Genomic DNA, 20,879 nt, shown 5'->3' on the forward strand with positions numbered 1-20,879 from the left:
ATGTGTTAAATTATTCATTCTTCTGAAAACAAATCATAGACCTGTCTTCGATCTGACGCTTTATGGTTTAATAATGCAGAAATAATGAATAAATTGCCGCAGAAACGCTTCAAAACAATGTTGCCTTAAAATGACGTCACTGACGTCATGACGTTACGTGTCAGTTACCGCGCAAAATTATTAGCTTTTATCTTGAAAGTACGTAATTCTGTGCATTTTCTTTATTCAAACTATTTTCAAATAACCATTATTTGCTGAAATATTTTTTATGAGTCTTTTGCTCTGAATAATAATCAATATTTAGCTACTTTTATGTAGTTATATTGAAATGTAATGCGGAATGTAAGAAAATGGATGATGGTAACCAATGTTATTTGGAATATAGCTGGGTTAGAGGTTACTTGTTACGGCCTTTTTCAAATAAAAAATCTAGCAGTTTGATTTATAATACCTATTTTTCAGGTTCCGTTGATAATTTTTTACTTATATACTAAAACTAAGATCTAAAATTGTTCAAATTTCAGTAGAAAATTGTGGTTTCTTGAATTGAATTGATGTTACCATGGAAACGAAGCCCGTGACCTATGTATCTAAATGTAAAATTCAAAAGCGTTGACACTAGTCTATTTAAGAAACACAGCTTCGGCTTTTTATTTTCATTTCAACAATATCCATGAGAATAATAGTAGCATGCTGAACGATTTTTCCATGAAAAATGCCAGGCGAGGGGTACTGCTGTAAGTATTCTAAGCTTAGAAATTTGTTTGAATAAATGCAGATAACACGAAAATATAACTTACGTTAGAAATAATATGTTTAAAGCTACATCAGCTAGAAAGATAATCTTATTCAATATTATTTTATAAGAAATTACGACAAAAAGCAAGATATAAGCCATTTTAAACATCTCTGTTGCCATGGTTACTTTAAACTTTAAGAAAAATAGGGTACCATGTATAGTGCTTGGTATTTTGCTAATCATATTACCCAAATATTCCATGTTGGTCATTAACAGAATGGCACTGAAGCCGTCGAAAACCCCTATTTTTATACATAGTTGTTTAAAAATGAGAGAAAATGCGTTACCATGGAAACACGAGCCCCGCGACATATACATTTTAAGCTTATATCAGAAAGCTAACGTGCATACTAGTAAAATTATAGATTATGCCGACTTCTACGGATATCAATGAAACTAAAATACACTGAAAAATGTTAAATATCCGTATTTTCCTTCTTCTTTCAATATGAAATACCCTTGGAGGGTCATGTTCTTCAAACCTGGATAAAAATTGAACTTGAAGGGACAGAGACAAACGAAACTGAGATTTTAGCAGTTAAAACTTCATATTACACGAAATACAAAAAGATGCTGCGGTTCAACTAAATTGAATTTACCCTTGTAACAAGGTAACCTACCTCCTTAATGTGCATTGTCATCAAGGATGTTGACATGGCTAAACTTTCAGTCTACTTCGTTAAGTATTGGCATCAAACTGATGTTGGGAGAAGTTTTTGTTATCTCTTGCGTTTATACAACTAATTATCTCTTTCTGGAATTATAAATCTATAACACATATGTACTACGTATGTGTAATATTTCTTGTCATTTCTGAATAGCATTGTAAACATCAGAAATATGTACAATATATTCTTAATATTCTTGACACTTCAAGATATGCCATATAGTTTATTCCTGGACCAATGAAAACAGTAACCAAAGTATTACAATGTATGTGGGTTGATACTTTACTTGTAATTTAAATCGCCAGTGCATAGTTTGTGCTATTGACTGTTCGACATAAGATATAAATAAAATAATAAATTTTGCTTTGCTCAAGTCAGAACTTGAACAAACACTAAAATATATTTCAGATGTCATTTAATTTGTCAGTGCCAAACGTTTTGACTTTAGAACGGCAGTACATTCAGAAAATGATTGTATTGAAAATATAGGGTTCATCTAGAGACAGATAATGACTGATGGCGTCAGATATGTTTATACTGTCAGCTGTGATAGAGTAGAGGTGTCTGTAAATGTATCTTGATTTAAATATATAGGATTCTGGTAATAAAAACAACTGCAAATAGTGTTGGGATATTGATTGTCTTTAAAATAATTATGTATTCTTTTCACTTAGAATCTCGAGATTGATAAAACTTTTGTCATCATATAATTACATATTGTACGAGTAAGTAGTATAATTTTATAATAATTTCATACTTTGTCATATTGTGATTGGATGTATAAGAAAAAACACAATGCTTTTCGTGTTTAATGCCTTCAGGAATGATACGTTGTTTCAACGTCAACATCATGTAGTGTGTAAACTCGTGAAGGAAAGTCACACTCTTCATTCAAGTTTGATATATGCATACATTTAAAAAATGATAGATACGCATTAAACAAAGCCTATAAGGATAAGTGTAGATAAGCAAGGAAAACAAATATTCGTTTGAGAAAGTATATAGCCCATGATGAAATATGCAGGGATTTACAATTATACTACAATCGAAGCAACAGCTCTTGTTAGTACTGTTACAGAATTGGGAGAACATTTGTCTAGTTAACTGACCGCTGTTACATAAATTGAATAATTTAAAACACGTTGTTGAAACACAAACAAACAAACAAACAAATAATTCTAGATCTGATTTCGACGTTATTTTAAGCAGTACTGCTAATGCTATGAATGCAAATAGTTTTATAACTTCTTAACTTTCAATGAATGTACATGATATGACTTGCGTTTTATCCAAAGTACAATATTCCGTCTAATTTGTATTTCCATAATGTATACTGCTAATAATCAACGAAATTCGACATGCCTTTACATACCATGAACAAGCTATTCAAATCAAATCTTATATATTTTGCTTATTTTTGCTGATCCTTCTGTTTATATGCATGACATCATCAGTCCATTAATGTGGATGAAGGAATCAAATTGACCCAGACCTTATATACGATGTCATTGACGACATTGCTGTTTTAGTCACGTTTCTCATGAGATCTAGTGCAGGAATGTTTCATTACATACAATGACACCTTTAGTATTTAGTATAGGAATATTTTACGAGCTCTTATAGATAGGAGAAAAAGTTAGGAATTAGGCATAATCACGTTTTCACTCTGTAATCAAGGATGCTGTCTAAAATTTCAGTTTAGTGTGCTAGGGATCAGCAAAATAGTGTTAAGAGAAGTTTTGTTTAAATCTTGGGTTTATAAAAAAAATACAAAATTCTAAATGACCTTTTTAGTTACAAATTAACTACGCGCACTTACTACGCCTTTGATTTCTCGGCAACATTGTTAACATTTAAAATATTTACAAGTATATGCTTTATAAACTCAATAAGGTCGGATCACACGAGGCGCGGATACGCCAAGTGTGGTCCGCCTGACAAAATCAACGAAAGCCAAAATGAGCATCCTAGATCTAACTACTTTTGTAATGACCCTTTATTTATATACTTCATCGTTTGTGAAATATTATGTTGTTCTGTTTTTACCAATGAACATCGGACATAGTCAGTAAGGTTTATCAATGTTATTAGAACTGACTGCGCTTTTATTGTGCACGCTCTTTAGAGAACTGTGGCAGATGATGGATGGTAATTAATAAACCAGGCAACATGCGCAGAACAAAATAACAGTTCAATACGGAATATGTGTTTGCACTTACTTGTGAAGAACAACCCGTATATTTACTTAATTTATACTGAAATATAGCAAACATCTTTCTTTGTTTTGTCATGTGTTTATATGACATTTTAAATTTTATTCTGATTTATAGTTTTGAACTATCAAATACTCGTGGGACACTGAACAGTACTACTTCATCCGCGTATAGCACTTCGTACCTCTAATGAGTCCATTTTGTTGAAGTGCTATTGCTGTAAGTGGTGCATTGACTGCTCCTTGTTGTACAATTTATTCCTAATATGCTTAGCCAGCGAAAACAACATTGGAGACATTGAGAGTAAGTCTCAGGATCAGGGACTTCAATCATGTCATATTACCGAGGACAATGGAGTATTCTTCTGTCCTTATTGTTAACCATGTTACTATTGACAATTGACTACTTGCGTAGATATAAATAATTTTCAGTAGAAGATATACCATTGTTACACAACTAAACATTGACAACCGAAGATAAACTGTCACATAATACATGAATTTGATAAAATATAGTTTACTATAATTATTCAAAAGTGCGATTGACAAACAATTAGATTGAAGTTTTCATCAGATATGTTTCTGAAGGGGCCTCCATGGCAGAGTGGTTAAGGTCGCTGACTTCAAATCACTTGCCCCTATGCGGGTTCGAGCTTCATTCGGGGTGTTGAATTCTTCATGTGAGGAAGCCATCCAGCTGGCTTACGGAAGGGCGGTGGTTCTACCCAGGTGCCCGCTCGTGACGAAATAATGCACGGAGGGGCATCTGGGGTCTTTCTCCACGATCAAAGCGGGAAAGTCACCATATAACCATTAATTGTGTCAGTGCGACGTTAAATCCGACAAAATAAAATAAATAAATATATTTTCGAAAAGGTCGCATAGATATCTGTAAAATAATATGAGTTTATCTGTTTCAAGTGCAGCGTTATTGATCACTCTCTTCAGCAGACGAGGAATCACCTGCCGTAGAGGAAGTTGTCTTACGATTAGTTTCAATTAAAAAATAAAATGTTAGTTTAAACTTTGACATTGTTTCCGTTATGATCCATGCGTAGTACACATAACGACACTGACATTTAATGCACTTTGTCATCAATGATGTTGACATGTTTTAAATTTCAGTCTGCGTCGCTAGGGGTCGTTGGAACTAGTTTCGTTTATCCCTTGCGTTTATACAAGTAACACCCGATTCAAGATTCTAAGATATTAACAAATATATGCTTAATAAACTAATTAAATAATGTACTTGACACTTCATGACATGTAGTTTATTCCAATGAAAACAGTAACTAAAGCATTTCAAATGTATGTGGTGTTGATTTTTTACTTTTGGTTTAAGTCACTAGTCCGTAGTTTTTGCTACTGACTGGTCTATAGTTCGACATAAGATATAAATAAAATAACAAATTTCGCTTTGCCCAAGTCAGAACTTGAACAAACACTTAAAATATATTTTACATGTCGTTTAACTTCCAAGTGCGAATAGTGCTGACTTTAGAACGGCAATACATTCAGAAAATGATTGTATTGAAAATATAGGGTTCATCTGGAGACAGATGATGACCGATGGCGTCCCATATGTTTATATTGTCAGCTGTGAGAGAGTAGAGGTGTCTGTAAATGTTTCTTGATTCAAATATAAAGGTTTCTTGTAACAACAAAAAAAATACCAACTGCAAATAGCGCTGGGATATTGATTGTCGTAAAAGCAGTTAATAATGTATTCTTTTCACGTAAAATCTCGTGATTGATAAAACTTATGCCATCATATAATTGTATATTCTAATGTAAGTAGTATTTAATAATTACGTACTTTGTCATATTTAGACTAAATGATTGCATGTATAAGACAAAAAAAGAATGCTTTTCTTGTTTAATGCCTTCATGAATGATACGGTATCACGTTATATGTACACGTTAAGGCAGGCCATATTGTAGATAAACTGAGAAGAGGCCTATCCTTTTGGAAAGGACAGCATTTTACAAGTAGAGTTCCAAACACCAATATCTGCGATAACTCTATCAATGACGTTGACACACCACCTCTTTGAACTCACATATGCAAATGTAACTCTGATAAAAAGGATTGTCATTGGCTCTTAGAGGCGATCAGTCGTAAGAATAGTACTGTTATGAGTTCTGATTGCTTGTTTTGTGTTTTGAAGTTTTGTAACAGTATTTCAGTTATGCAACGGCGGACAGTTTCCCTAGATTCTGAATCAAACTGAATATAAGTATGTTTTCCGTAACTACAAGAAGGTTGTGTACGAATAATTTCAGACTATATCTCCCACTAGAAAACCGTCACGAAAAACATATGCATCGTGATAGATTCGAACTCACTACACCACGATCCATAGAGCCACGAGTTATTTAAAGGATATAGAAACAAATATGCTTTGCTAGAGTCAAAAGATAGATGTAACTAAGAAAAAAACAAGAAGATTAAACTATTCAGTTTTCTTATAGATAAGATACAAGTAAACAAGTAAGTTAAAATTTATTAAGTAATGTATGCATAAAATATACCGTAGAAAACATTTTGCGGTTTCATTAGCCATCTTAAATACATATCACTAAATCTATACACTTTCTAGAAAATAACTGTTTCATCTAAAATTAAATAATTTCATATCTATGACACTGACAGTAGTCTGTGAATGTAACAAATGTAGTCAAAAAGTAACAAATTAAAGTTAAACTGTTGTTACAGTAGTTATCAAATTAAAATACTATTTTAGTAGAAAGCGAAGGGACGTCGTTAAGGTAATGTTTATACTATGATGGTGTGCAAATGTGCATTACAGAAAAAAATAACATTTACCTACAGATTTTAAAAGTTGTCAATGCATTACGATATGATTTATTTTGACTATCAGCAGTCGTTAAGAACTGTGTTATGACCGTATTTTTTTCTCCCCGTATATTGATGTTGATATCTCTATCAGCTCATTACGTCTATCAAGGCGTTGAAATCTTCATGTGATGGAGCCATCCAGCTGGCTTACGGAAGGTCGGAGGTTCTACCCAGGTGCCCATCCGTGATGAAATAATGCACAGAGGGGCATCTGGGTTCTTCCTCCACCATCAAAGCTCGAGAGTCGCCATTTGACCTATAGTTGCTATTTTTAGCTTGTAGCAGTGATTCGTCCCTATTTGATAGATATATACGAAGAGAATCGAGAATAACAGAAGTTTCATTTTTCTATAACTTGCTTTCATAATCTTCAAATCACATTCATTGTATAAGAATATAGTACAGAACAAAGATCACTTTGTATTTCATCCAGGCTAGATATGTCAACAGATTATATAAATATGAAATGACTATTAGCCTATGTAACTGTTTAGTCAGTCATTAAGTCGATGTATATTAACTATGCTGACAGATTTGTAAATGAGTAATTACGAGAAATTGACTGATTAATATTCATAATAACTTTGCTTCTATCTTTAAGACAAAAATGAAACGTTCGAATTGAAAGTTCCTTCGACCATAGAACTAAAAGTAATACCGAATACATCTTTTTACACAATGCCATAACATGACTTCTATGCGTTTCTATATATTTTCAATTGGCCCCAGAAACAATGACTGGGATAATATTAACGAGTCCTTTGCCGACCAATATCAATACAAATCCATCACTGAAGTATTATGAATAATTATTTGAATTGAACAAACATAACCAGGAGACGTTTAAAAAAGTGCCATTACCAAAACATTACGCCGTTAACCAAGATACATCTAACAAAATGAACCATTCTTGTTGTGCTTCCTAAAAGGGATTGTTAACAATAGCTTTTTTTTTCATGACACTATTTCTCGTGGAATAGCATCGAAATTGCTTAGTTGTCTTGCATCACCTCTACACATCATTCAAATATAATTCATGAAAACCACATACGTTTTGAGTATTCATATGCATCCGATTTTATAAAAAACACTTTTTATAGCAAACAACATAACAGACATTAACCTGTCCTACACGGAATGCTCATCAAATGACACACTTTCAGGAACAGCAAGCATTCTGTGTGAAGCAGACATTTCTATTGTTTTATTTGATTTATCTGGTGGCGAACTTCCGCCTGCTGCTCCATACCGACTCAAATCATCAAAATCTATATCAGTTATCAACAAATTTGCCGGTTCTTTCGAATTCGAATTTGATAATATTTCTGTTGACTCATTCGACCGGTTTAAGGATGATTTTGAAACATGTTCTGGAATTTCGTCAATAAAAGTAAAAGCTTGAGCAGCCGATGAGCATAACTTGTGAGCCGAAGAGAGTTCAAATTTCGTTGGAGAAAATTCCTTCATTGAAGTTTTTCTTGCAGCTGGAACATGTGAGCAATCATGATATAGGTCATCAGATTGACGACTTTCTTTTCCTAATGAGTTCTTTCTTGGGTCTTTTGCTAATGGTGAACATGGCTGATTGAAAAAACAGACGTTTCCATCAGCTTGTATAGAATATGCACGAAACTGGCGCCCGTGATGATGCGACGGAGGGTACTGAATACGCCCAAGGGAGTTTCTGTGTTGACTTTGATGGTGTGCAAATTGATGGGGATGTACATGACTCCTACCTAAGCCATTCGGAATGTTAGGTTTTTCTGGAAGAAACTGTTTAGGCCTTCGAGGTTCCGTAGGTGATAGTTCGTAGTAACTCTCTTCCTCATGATCGTACTCTGATGTATAGTCGTCGTCCGGCCCATGCGTGACCGTTTCACTGAATTCATACTGATCATCATGATAGTTTGATGAAATAGTGTCGTATTTCTGTGACCTCTTTGATTTCTTGCGTCTGTATTTTAGCGGTAATTGGCATCGTGATAACAGAACAATGAAAACAATCATTGAAAGAGCTAAAACGGCCCCAATACTACTTCCTATGGAAACAGGAACTTGCCAATTTGTCGTCGATGCATCGGTGCACTCCCTAAAGGGAATGCTGTCGTTGCGGTAAACTACAAGACATACTTTGTAGTATGTATCAGCTACTAGATTACCTATCTCATATTCGTTGTCTGTGGGATGCAGTTTAGGTCCGTACTGAATGTACGTACTTGCGACCTTTTGATAATGAACACGAAATCCTTCCACAAATGGAATGTTTGAAGCACGAATATGCCACGCCATCTGTATTGCCGAAGCTGTTGAAGAGGAAACTTCAAATGTTTCAAGAAAGCTATCCTCAATAGGAGTTGACGTATCCATATTTGCAATAACCATTTACAACCGCATTAACACACACTTTGAATTGCACAAAATTCTTTGCAAAGTTAATTTAATTCTATAAGAATAGTCCGAGATCGATATGTGGAAAACAATATTCCTTTGCTCGTATCTGATGTTAAATGTTGAATTCCTATGAAATAATTGCGTTGCTCTTAAATAGCCTGAGCGCTGTAAGCAGATACTTGCTGTTCGCGAACACAGTGAATGACGTATATCACAAGCATGTGTTAACTATGATAATTTTGATAATTATCGAAGACGATATTTACATGTACTTTCGTTGTAAAATCAACTACAAAACATAGTGTTTGTCAAGAACCTGTTATTTTTAGTAACCGAATTTACTTTTCCAAACTCGTGGCCAGAATATGTAGCAAATCTGTACTGGAACTATAATTTTAAATGTATTCGAAAAATCATTATAGAAAATTTTAGATTCACTTTCAAAGTATAAGTATTGTTAAGCCGTTGCTATTCATATCGTTTTTACATTCCGCTTATGTAATCATTCAGCCTCTGCAAAAGGACTTACACATTATGTCACACATATTTTAGTGTCTGGTACAAATATTTTTTCTCTCAAATAGCTTAAACACGCAAGATCTCATTGATTAAAATTGAAAATGATATTTGTAATGACATTGCACTTTTCTCGTTTCTCTGTTTTCCGTTATTGCGATACACACGCACTTAATTCCAGATCGTATGATAAAGTTTATAAATAAACAGTAGACATACAGTACTCAATATGTCAGATGTCATCACTGAAAGATGCCACTACGCACATGCCACTGTAACTGTTTTACAAATATCGCAAGTATGTTATTGCACTGCCTACAACGGTTACTTTTAGAAACAAAACACTGGTATTTTAATTTTCTTAAAAGCTGGTTTGCAGAAATTAGATACCATCTTCCAATGTTTTATAAGGTGGTCTTAAAATAGCAGTGACTTTCCTGCGGCAGTGTCTTCTTTCCTGGCCAGATATTTTGCAGTCTCTAGAGGAGCTTATGATTTATGGCTTTTGCTTGCGGCGTGGTATCATCCTAGTAATCTGTAAATAGAAAAAGGAAGACAGTTCAATAATTATCCAGGTCTTAGTTTAGTTGCAGTATAGTGTACACGTTTTTATTAATACAAAGTCATGGATTTTAAGCCCTAAAACCTACAGTGATATGTAGAAGTATAGTGTTTATTTATTAAAACGAAGTCATGGATTTCATTTCATACCCTAAAAAAGCAAATCTTTTTCAACCAGAAATAAACAATTTCACGAGATAAGAATTTGAGTATAAGAATAATCCATATTGATCCTATTAAATTCTTTGAATAAGGCAGGTAAAATTAATATGTTATATAGTTTTATACACATACAAAGAAAATTCAGAAAATGACTGATAATGGATGCTGCCATTTAATGTGTTTATGGGATTATTTAGAACTGCTGACATTTTTTTTGTACTAAAATACATTTAAAATGTTAATCTGTGGTACTTCTTATGTCTAAAATGTAAGTAATGTATTTGATGTATGGTTGGAAAAATGTAGATAATTTATTTGATTTTGATATTAGAAAATACATTAATTGAGAACTTTATTAAACCCACCATTTTGTTTAAGGTTGCCACAGAAACAAAAAAACAAACATTTTAAAAATATTGAAATAATCATAATTTTCATTTACAATAATGTTCTATATTTTCCCTTCAAGATCAAATATACTTATCTTGATAGTAATCATCAGTTTATTTTTATTCCAACACCGCTTTAAGCAATATAAAATGTCTTTCACTTAGTCTAATCTAATAGTAAACTTGAAGATGGAAAATTAGCAAGTAAATTATCACTCCTTACTTGCCGTTACTTAGTTTAAAACATCCTATTATTACATAAAAAACAATGTATGCAAGTTTAGTGGTTTCAGTTTTTATGTATGATAATCATTTAGGTTAGAATATTATTGAGAGTATATTAGCATTTTAAATAGATTTGACTGAAAAAAAAAATTATTGTCATAATTAATGTAAACTCTTCCTTACTTTTAATAGTTAGTACAAAAAGCACAAAAAACTATCTAAATAATTGTATCCCTAATATACCTCAAACATGTTCAGCCTTCGTATATTCGTTTAACACTTTTTAATAGACAAGTTAAATTGTGGTATAATACATGCTTTAATGAGTTTTATAAATAATTGTAATTACCCTTTTTCGATATTAAACTATATAAAAAAACTGAGTATTAATTTCATTTCAATATAACTTCTAGTTTAGCATTTGCATTTGATAGATACCGATGTATTTCAGCAGTCTGAGAAACAAATACAAGACTTAATCCTGTGTCTAGATTCCAAATTTATTTCCAATCCATCTAGGGTGTGCAATCAACTTTGGCAATGGGATGTATAACTGTTTTTTGATTGCATTTGTAATGATTTTCGGCTAATTATACACTTGTCGATGCAAGTCCTTTAAGTTAACAAAAGTTAATACAATGGCTCATATATCTAGGTCATTCTTAGGTAAAGTATACACTTACATGTAATGATATTTTTAAATAACTCTCTTGGTTAGGCAACCAGTACAGGAACAGCACCTCTGGTGAAAAACATAATTATTTGCATGCAGCTCTAAGTGAAAACAGAAAAGTGTAGTTAACTGGATGTAAAAATTCAAACAAAGCCATTAACTGATTAAAATCCGATTTACTACCCTATAAAAGAGTTTACTAAATTAAATGTTTGTATCATTTAATAGCATCGGCAAAACATTTCTGATACCACTACTGCATGCAACGTAGTATTCACGCTAACGGCACTTTTATACCATCTAAAATCAATGCAATGAGTCAATGAAATATGCATGAGATCAAAGTGAAAACTGTGTTCACAATGAAAATTTACTTTGAAAGACATCAAATAGCTTATGGTTTGCGTTAATATATGTTGTTGCACAATGTATACAAGTAATTTGCGGCTTATTTTCTAATAAATTAGTTATCTGTGCAATAAACTGGAATTAGTATGTCCACATTGGGACTATACACTTCCAAGAGACGATGTATGTGGTGCCTTAATTATTCAATTACAGGCATGCACGCAATTTGATTGTCATTATGCCAGAGAAACTGGTAGATTGAGATCAAGTACAAAACGCAAGAGAGTGAAAACGTTTATGACACATTAAAATCACTTAGTATGAAACTGAAATGAAAATAAATAGCAAAATAATTAAAAAAGAAGCTTCTTTAAGTTGTTTCGGAAGACGACTCATTTTGGATGAGTATGCCTAGTGAAGAGCCAACAATTCAGAAATAATATATCACAAAGAGTGATGATTCGTTAAATTCACTTTTTTTTTTTGTATTTTGAGCTAATAAAAGGTTCACAATGATTTATATACCAACTAAATCACTGGGACGAAATTGTTTCGACCCATTACGACATCCATCGGTAACCTGTTTTGTATTGTGCTCATTTTCAGGGCGCTGTTTATGATTTTCAATTCATGACGCTGTTAGAATATTTACATTCACTGTATGCTTTGTATAGAAAGAAAGAAAGAAAATAACGTTCTCGTATAAGAACGTTGGTGCAGTAATATCAAGGATGGCCCTTTCTGAAATATTGCACGTTCACAGAAACAAGATCAAAAATGGCGTCGTTCGAACATCTTTTTCGAAATTGAACACCAACATTTAAAAGAAAAACGTTTAATTTAAGAAACACTAATTTACTGACTGTACAGATCAAAATTTAATCTACACGAATAAATGATTTTCGCTGCATTAAGGATATTTTAAATGAATGCCAATTAAACGTTTGTCTTTATACGGAGATCCTTAGCTTATCTATTTGAGTGAAAGCACATGAAACTACATTATTTAATCCGAGTATTAGAAGGAATAAAAATTTTCAGTTATTTTTCATATTTTGCACTGTTGCTTTGCTCTCTCAAGAATTTACTCGTGGTAAACAGACGCATGATAGACGAAAATGACGTCAGGCGTCTTGTAACGTTTTAAAGACGCATACAACATAAAGTTCTATTTCATTTTTATATATGCAACATAACATTATGAAATTCTTGCGAAGTATTTGAATCGACATTTTTTCTACTTAACAAAAAAAAAGAAGAAAAAAACAAACAAACAGGACAATAAGTTCCACTCGGTTGAAGCAAAAATGTAAGAAATTAATACGCATGTACTAGATGTAGTATATCTCACAGATAAAACTTAGTATTTCACCAATAAGCATATTCAATCAAATACTTTATATCTGAATCTAATCTTTGAAAATGAAGCTTAAATGGGTCTAACAGAAATTGCTAATATAAAAAAAAACCTCAACAAGTATCTTTAATAAAGATACACGACCGCATTTAATTTAGTCAATGCACACTTTACGCTACGAAAACGTGAATGTACTTTACACTTTTACATACGCTCTGGTCTTTATAAAGCAAAACAAAATGTACAAAACATATTTTACATCATAATTATATTAATCATAATCTAGGAAACTTTGACCAAAAAAATAAGACTCAAAGGAAGGGCCGAAAAGTGGCGGACGAAATGAACATTTTCGAAATCGTCAATGTATAAGAAATGAACAAAATGGCGACGAGTTGAATTGGGGTCGAGATGACTAGGCGACGAGTTGACTGTAAATCGTTTACGGAAGATCACTCCGTATCAGTGTGGCGGAGCTGGAAGGTTTGTAGTTTCACTACCGAGGGGATTCAGGTAACTTCAGGTAATGACGTAAGCTCTTTCCACAGGAGTCTTGCAACGGATATACAGATATTTATTTTGGTAAAATAGACAATATATCATAAAAAAATACAAATTTAATGTCAACATAACAAATGTGAATTTTAAAGTGCATTTGTAGATGACATATAACCAATATCAAGGACAACACAAAAAGAGAGCATAAAGCTTTCTTATTTCCCCTTGTGGTCATTTGATTATACTGTTTAACAATACAGCTAAGAGCACCTACACATCCCTTAAGAAAACATTATTTTCCATACGAAAACCTCCACCAATCAAATTGTAAAGTTTCAAGCAGCTGCTAAATGACTTCCACCCCAAATATTTACAGGAAGTAAATGTGAAATTAATACCGGCCTGCGGTCTGAAAAACGCTATTCACTAGGAAATTTGCGTGTCTCTTGGTAATATACAGAAAGCTAGGCAAAGAGTATCAAGAAGTAACATTTGAAATCTTCTTTAACAAAGGAGGAACGAGGTAATTATCAGGACTGGGATTTAAGAAACACTTAAGTACCACGAGAAATACTTCATTTCCCCATGACGGCCGTCAAGGAGACAGAATAAAAATATAATGAGATATTAAGCGACTAGAGGTATCCGACAATCAAAACTGGTAAAGGTATGAAATCAAGTCTCATTTCCTTCAAACAGACGGCCTGTTTTGAATCAGAAACTGTCCAGTTATAGATTTTATGATAACGTTCGAATCAAAATAAAGTACACTACGATACATTGATTTTGATAACTCCTTTGTAACTATCATAATATTATGTTTATTTATTTTTCCGAGTTTTTGTTTTAACTTTGATAATTATGTCATTCAAGTTTGTAACAACAAAGTTTGAATTAATAAATATGATAATTGTTAAATCCTGAAATCCCTCATTTTCTCATTAACAATAACAAATGCTCCCAACTGTTGGTACAGATATACTTTTTTTTTTAATTCTGAAATACTGAGCTGAAGAGGGAGGGCATTTAAAATATTAACAAGTTCTCAGTATACTAGCTGTCGGTAAATATATGATAAAACAGAAAGTCAAACTTAAAATACCCTGATGTGCTCGATGTGACATATAGTGAAATTATGAAGCAAACAAGCGGCGTTTAATCTAAAAATAGTGATAATCCGCTGGTTTCCATACTTTTGTGAAGTTGAAGAGTGCTTTGGAGTACAATTAAATTATCTTTATTTACTGTTAAATACTGCGATCAAAAAGATCAAAGGTGTATGCGTACCATCAAGTACATTTTCACATACAGGCTACGAACTTTACACACATGAAGCCGCATCTGCTTTTCTCTTTGGCATTTTGTATCATTATTAGATTTTTATCCGTTAAACTACACTACTCTATTGTCAAACTAATATTCTATAAGATGCAAAATTTGTCCTCTCCATAGAACTAAAATCACATCAATCTGACTTAAATTCATCAAAACCATAACACTTTCACCAAGGCAAATTATGAATAGTTTAAGCAAGTATGAGTACTATCGTATATTTTGTTATTCTAAGAAGTACTGTCACAGTATCAATATAGCATTTGTAGTGTTTGTATTTTATAGAAGTTACTGTATCTGTATAGCATTTTTAGTGTATGTATTTTATAGCAGTTACTGTATCAGTATATAGCATTTATATAGCATTTGTAGTGTATGTATTTTATTGCAGTTACTGTATCGGTATAGCATTTGTAGTGTATGTACTTTATAGCAGTTACTGTATCGGTATAGCATTTGTAGTGTCTGTATTTTATAGCAGTTACTGTATCGGTATAGCATTTGTAGTGTATGTATTTTATAGCAGTTACTGTATCTGTATAGCATTTGTAGTGTATGCATTTTATAGCAGTTACTGACTGTATCTGTATAGCATTTGTAGTGTATGTATTTTATAGCAGTTACTGACTGTATCTGTATAGCATTTGTAGTGTTTGTATTTTACAGCAGTTACTGTATCTGTATAGCATTTGTAGTGTATGTATTTTATAGCAGTAGTTACTGTATCTGTATAGCATTTGTAGTGTATGTATTTTATCATTATCGTTAGCAGTGTATGTATTTTATCGTATAGCATTTGTAGTGTATGTATTTTATAGCAGTTACTGTATCTGTATAGCATTTGTAGTGCATGTATTCTATAGCAGTTACTGTATCAGTATAGCATTTGTAGTGTATATATTTTATAGTTTTATAGCAGTTACGGTATCTGTATAGCATTTGTAGTGTATCAGTATAGCATTTGTAGTGTATGTATTTTATAGCAGTTACTGTATCGGTATAGCATTTGTAGTGTATGTATTTTATAGCAGTTACTGTATCTGTATAGCATTTGTAGTGTATGTATTTTATAGCAGTTACTGTATCTGTATAGCATTTGTAGTGTATGTATTTTATAGCAGTTACTGTATCGGTATAGCATTTGTAGTGTATGTATTTTATAGCAGTTACTGTATCTGTATAGCATTTGTAGTGTATGTATTCTATAGCAGTTACTGTAACTGTATAGCATTTGTAGTGTATAGCAGTTACTGTATCTGTATAGCATTTGTAGTGTATGTATTTTATAGCAGTTACTGTATCTGTATAGCATTTGTAGTGTATGTATTTTATAGCAGTTACTGTATCTGTATAGCATTTGTAGTGTATGTATTTCATAGCAGCTACTGTATCTGTATAGCATTTGAAGTGTATGCCGTATGTATGCTATAGCAGTTACTGTAACTGTATAGCATTTGTAGTTTATATGTTTTATAGCAGTTACTGTATCTGTATGGCATTTGTAGTGTATATGTTTTATAGCAGTTACTGTATCGGTATAGCATTTGTAGTGTATGTATTTTATAGCAGTTACTGTAGTGTATGTATTTTTATAGCAGTTACTGTATCTGTAAAGCATTTGTAGTGTATGTATTTTATAGCAGTTACTGTATCTGTATAGCATTTGTAGTGTATGTATTTTATAGCAGTTACTGTTACAGTATCTGTATAGCATTTGTAGTGTATGTACACCCAGCGTCAATGAAAAGTTACCACCCTAAGCTACCACCCTAATGGCATAACTTATATTTTAAAAACTGAGACGTCACTGGTGTAAAGATTTGTCAAGTTCGATTAACTCCATTTGAGGCACGGGCTGCACGTGCAAAATGACTTTTTCCAGCAATGTCGACATGTACGAAAATTCTATCGCAAATCAATCATCGCACTTGAAAGTTAGTTGACAGACTAAAAGGAATACGTTAAAAAATCCAGAATATCCTTGCTAAGAACGCCATGTTTAAGGCACGATCAACGCCATCAGGCCATTGGCATGGTTGACGCCGAACTTTCATGTCGTGAAATTGCACGTCGTATGTGCTGTTCTCACCTGACAGTCATGAAATGGGTTAGGAGACATGATCAAACAGGGTCTATGAGTAATAGACCGCGCACAGGCCATGAAAAAGTGACGTCGATATTGTATAAACAGTAAAGAGGTATATATAAAGTGGTAACTTTTCAATGACGCCAAGTATATCTTATAGCAGTTACTGTATCTGTATAGCTTGTGTAGTGTATACATGTATTTTATTGCAGTTACTGTATCGATATAGCATTAATTTGTAGTGTATGTGTTTTATAGCGGCATAATTATTAGACAATTTGATAAGCGAAGAGCCTCTTCTATCTTAAATTCAGTGGGGGCAATTAAATGTAATTGCAATTATTATTTTACAGAACCTTCAAACATCTTTAAACATATTCATACAGGGATTAGAAAAAAAGGTATTACTCCAAGAAAACATTCTCTCGTTTATATGTAGTTTGCAAAAAACCGATTTTTGTAAACTTGATAATATCTATATGTTACATATTCCTAGCCAGAGTATATGGCCTGCAAACCTTGATTTTAATTGTATTCTGCAGTGTAAAGTGTAAACTTCTGGGATTGGTGCAATGTATTCTCTTACTGATATAGAAGCTTCATTTGGTTTCATTTAAATATCAAGTAAAATTATTAACCTACGCACAAAATTAATTATAATGATAATATGAGTAAGCTACAATTAAATTTACTTCATTTGGTTTCACTTAAATGTCATTACGGCAAGTAAAATTATTAACCTAGGCACAAAATCAATTATAATAGTAATATGAGTAAGCTGCAAATAAATTGACATAATTTTAGAAAACTCAATAGTTCAGTAATTTGTTGTTACTGATTCAATCTCACATTTTAGATTGTGTAGAAAAAATTACGTACGTTGTTTAAAGTGCTATGTCTTTTATATAAATGTAAGCGAAGCTAATAGACAAATGACCACTGAAGTCATGAGCAAAATGCAAACGTGTTACCCTCATAGGAGATATAAACTCTTGCATATACTTTGTTTATATCATATTATAGCATAATGATGCATGTTGTACTGTGGTGTTCACAATCATGTACCTACAAAATTCCGCCAAATCCAAACGTTTTGAAATAAGCTTTAGTAACATGTCACTAATGAGTTAATATCTGATGTATTAGATGAGTGTCCAAAGGACAACAGCAGTTATGTTTGCCCTCATCAACGTGTATTTCAGAATGATTCAGTAAACATCTAATCTTTTTGCATTTCCAGCTTGAATAGATAAGTCAACACAGAATCCTATAAACCAGTTTCTATTGGCATTTATGCAAGGGTTTATTCAGGCTCTTATGATAGAATCAATGTTTGATTTTGTTGTTGGCATTTAAGTTGACAGTAAAAGTTTTATACTTGTTTTATATAGATGAAATAGAAGATTTTCTGATATTCATCACCGTATCAGACTTCTCGGATCTGATACAAATGATCAAATTTCACTTTCAAACTTAATGCAACATTATGAAAAAAGTTGAAACGTAGCTGTTATTTTATTTCAAAGCTATATCGACCAGAATATTTATGTTAAGGAATGCAAGACTTAACTGATTTCCATCAACTGAAAACACCAACATATCGTCTAGCTATAGATAACACTAATGGAAGAGTGGTATAAGAAAACATATTGAAGTTAAAATCGGTGAGATATAAAAGATGTTTCACTAAAACCAACAACCATCGAACCTTTTAACAGAATAAAAACTAGGCTTTAGAGTTATAAAAGTTTCTGTATTTTCTCCTTAATCATACTGATGCATCTTTACTACCAAGAGGAAAATTTATAAATATCTTCCTTAATGTTTGTGACTTAAAACATTTCAATTTAAATTAGTAATCAGTTAAGCGAATGGAATTATTTTGAAGAAATCCCCAAAGTGCCACTTGAGAGATCGTAGATTTTCCTCATGAAATAAACGTACTACTAGTATGTATTGAGCTGAATTGAAAATTTTATATATTTCTAGCAGGCAGAATCGAATACATGTATACGCATTATGATTAATATGTCTGCTTTTTCAGGCTTATACATCGATGCGAAAATATTTGAAATATTTGGAAGTACGATTTTAGGAGGTACGTAAATCTCTGGCAATTTGAGAAATTGTTATGTTTATCTTTTCGGTTTTGTTTTTGTTTCTTTTATGATTAATTGACGTGCCGTAAAAGTGTAAAGTTAATACGACGTACCAAAATGTGTCCTTCTACGTTACGGAACACTTTCTGTGAAAAGCGTTGATAAAGACAGATTTTAAAGGTACTCTTATCTAAGTCAGTGTGAAACAAACAATGGTATTGAGTTCAAGTGGCTTGGTCTGACATATTTTTCACTTAGTTATGTGAAATAAAGATGTATGTCTTTTGTAGAAAAAAAACTATATTCATAGTTTATTCATGTGTGCAGGTTTAACGGTTTTATATTTCTCAGAATGTGGTATCTATCTTTTAGTTTTTATTGCATCAAGCATGTAAGCGTGCTAAAACGCGTGCGGTTGCATCTGTTTACAAATGTTTCTAGATGTGTTAATTGTATAAACAGGCGCTGTCATTAAATATTATGAGAATTTATACCTGTGAAGATTTACTTCCAACAAAGCCTGAATTTTATGAGAACATATGTTTCCCGGCACTTCCATTATTTTTCTAGGTTTTGAAAGCCACGTAAGAATGTGTAAAATATATGAACTGATAAATGAATCTGTAAATAAACAAATTAATTATCTACAACTGCCAAGAATATGTAACTTTCTTTGTTTACATTAAATTCATATGTGATTTTCGTATGTAAACACATTCTATTTACACGTTATAAGTTTTACCTGTTTTCTATCTCTTGGACACCTTACACTTCAAAGTAAATTTTGTAAGTTCAATCAAAATTTACGCTTCTTTTCTTTGATTTAATTTCCCTCTTAGTTGTTTTTGATCCAACACATTCGTATAACTTGTGTGTTTCTGTTCTCTTTTTTTTAAATGCGAATACTGAAAATCCCTGTAGGAGTTTTATGTTCTTAAATTCTAGAAACAAACTATTCACTTTTAGTCTATGAACATCCTTGTTTAGAATCCGATTTTCTTGTTATGAATCAAGATTGTGTTTATATATTAAACATCAAAGAAAATACTTAACACGTTGTAATAATTCATGCAATCATCATTCAATAAATTCATAATCTGTGGCATCATTTACTGTTTCACTCAGCATGAAGCATATTTCTTCCAGACACATTTATTTTCCGAGGTTTGCTTATCCGCAATAACACTTCTCGAATGGCTATTTTTAATGAACAGGCAAGCGATATTAAGCTGCGCTCTGTTTCTAGTGAGTGTTCTCTGATAGAAATCTATTTCTGTTGTATGTAATAACACCCTATAAGCTGTAAGACTGCGGCATGCGTCATTTTATCCATATTGATCTTATACCGAGGCTTTCAAGACTTCATACAGATGGAATTGTATGAAATGTTCAGTGGACTAGGCTCTATATATTACTGCCGCTATCTAACAATTAGTTTGTCCGAGAAATTCTCGATAATTAAAGGCCTAATAATCCGTAGGCAGAAAACTCACTACCAGTCGCAATCAAGTTAACTTGCTCTCTATGACATAGTTTTTTCATTTCATTTTTCATTTTATCGTCGGTGATCAATATGTTTTGATATACTGCTATTAAGTAATTGATTTTAGCGGAAGCAATTACGGTTGTAACTTGGAGTGTTTTCCTCCAATATCTGACGTGTTGAGGCTTCAAAAAGAATGATCTGCTTGCCTTTATCACAG

At 32.5% G+C, this 20,879-nt stretch overlaps 1 protein-coding gene across 1 annotated transcript; it reads right to left on the minus strand.

Annotated features, from left to right (window-relative positions):
* Positions 1-6,163: 6,163 nt before the first annotated feature.
* On the minus strand, positions 6,164-20,580 carry LOC123532405 (uncharacterized). Its single transcript, XM_045313831.2, has 2 exons — positions 19,919-20,580; positions 6,164-9,981 (listed from the first exon to the last, which is right to left on the minus strand). Exon 2 carries the CDS (start codon positions 8,919-8,921, stop codon positions 7,668-7,670), a length of 1,254 nt encoding a protein of 417 aa, XP_045169766.2. The 5' UTR covers positions 8,922-9,981; positions 19,919-20,580; the 3' UTR covers positions 6,164-7,667.
* Positions 20,581-20,879: the final 299 nt, after the last annotated feature.

This window comes from Mercenaria mercenaria, chromosome 11 (assembly GCF_021730395.1).
Source record: "Mercenaria mercenaria strain notata chromosome 11, MADL_Memer_1, whole genome shotgun sequence".
Taxonomy (NCBI): domain Eukaryota; kingdom Metazoa; phylum Mollusca; class Bivalvia; order Venerida; family Veneridae; genus Mercenaria; species Mercenaria mercenaria.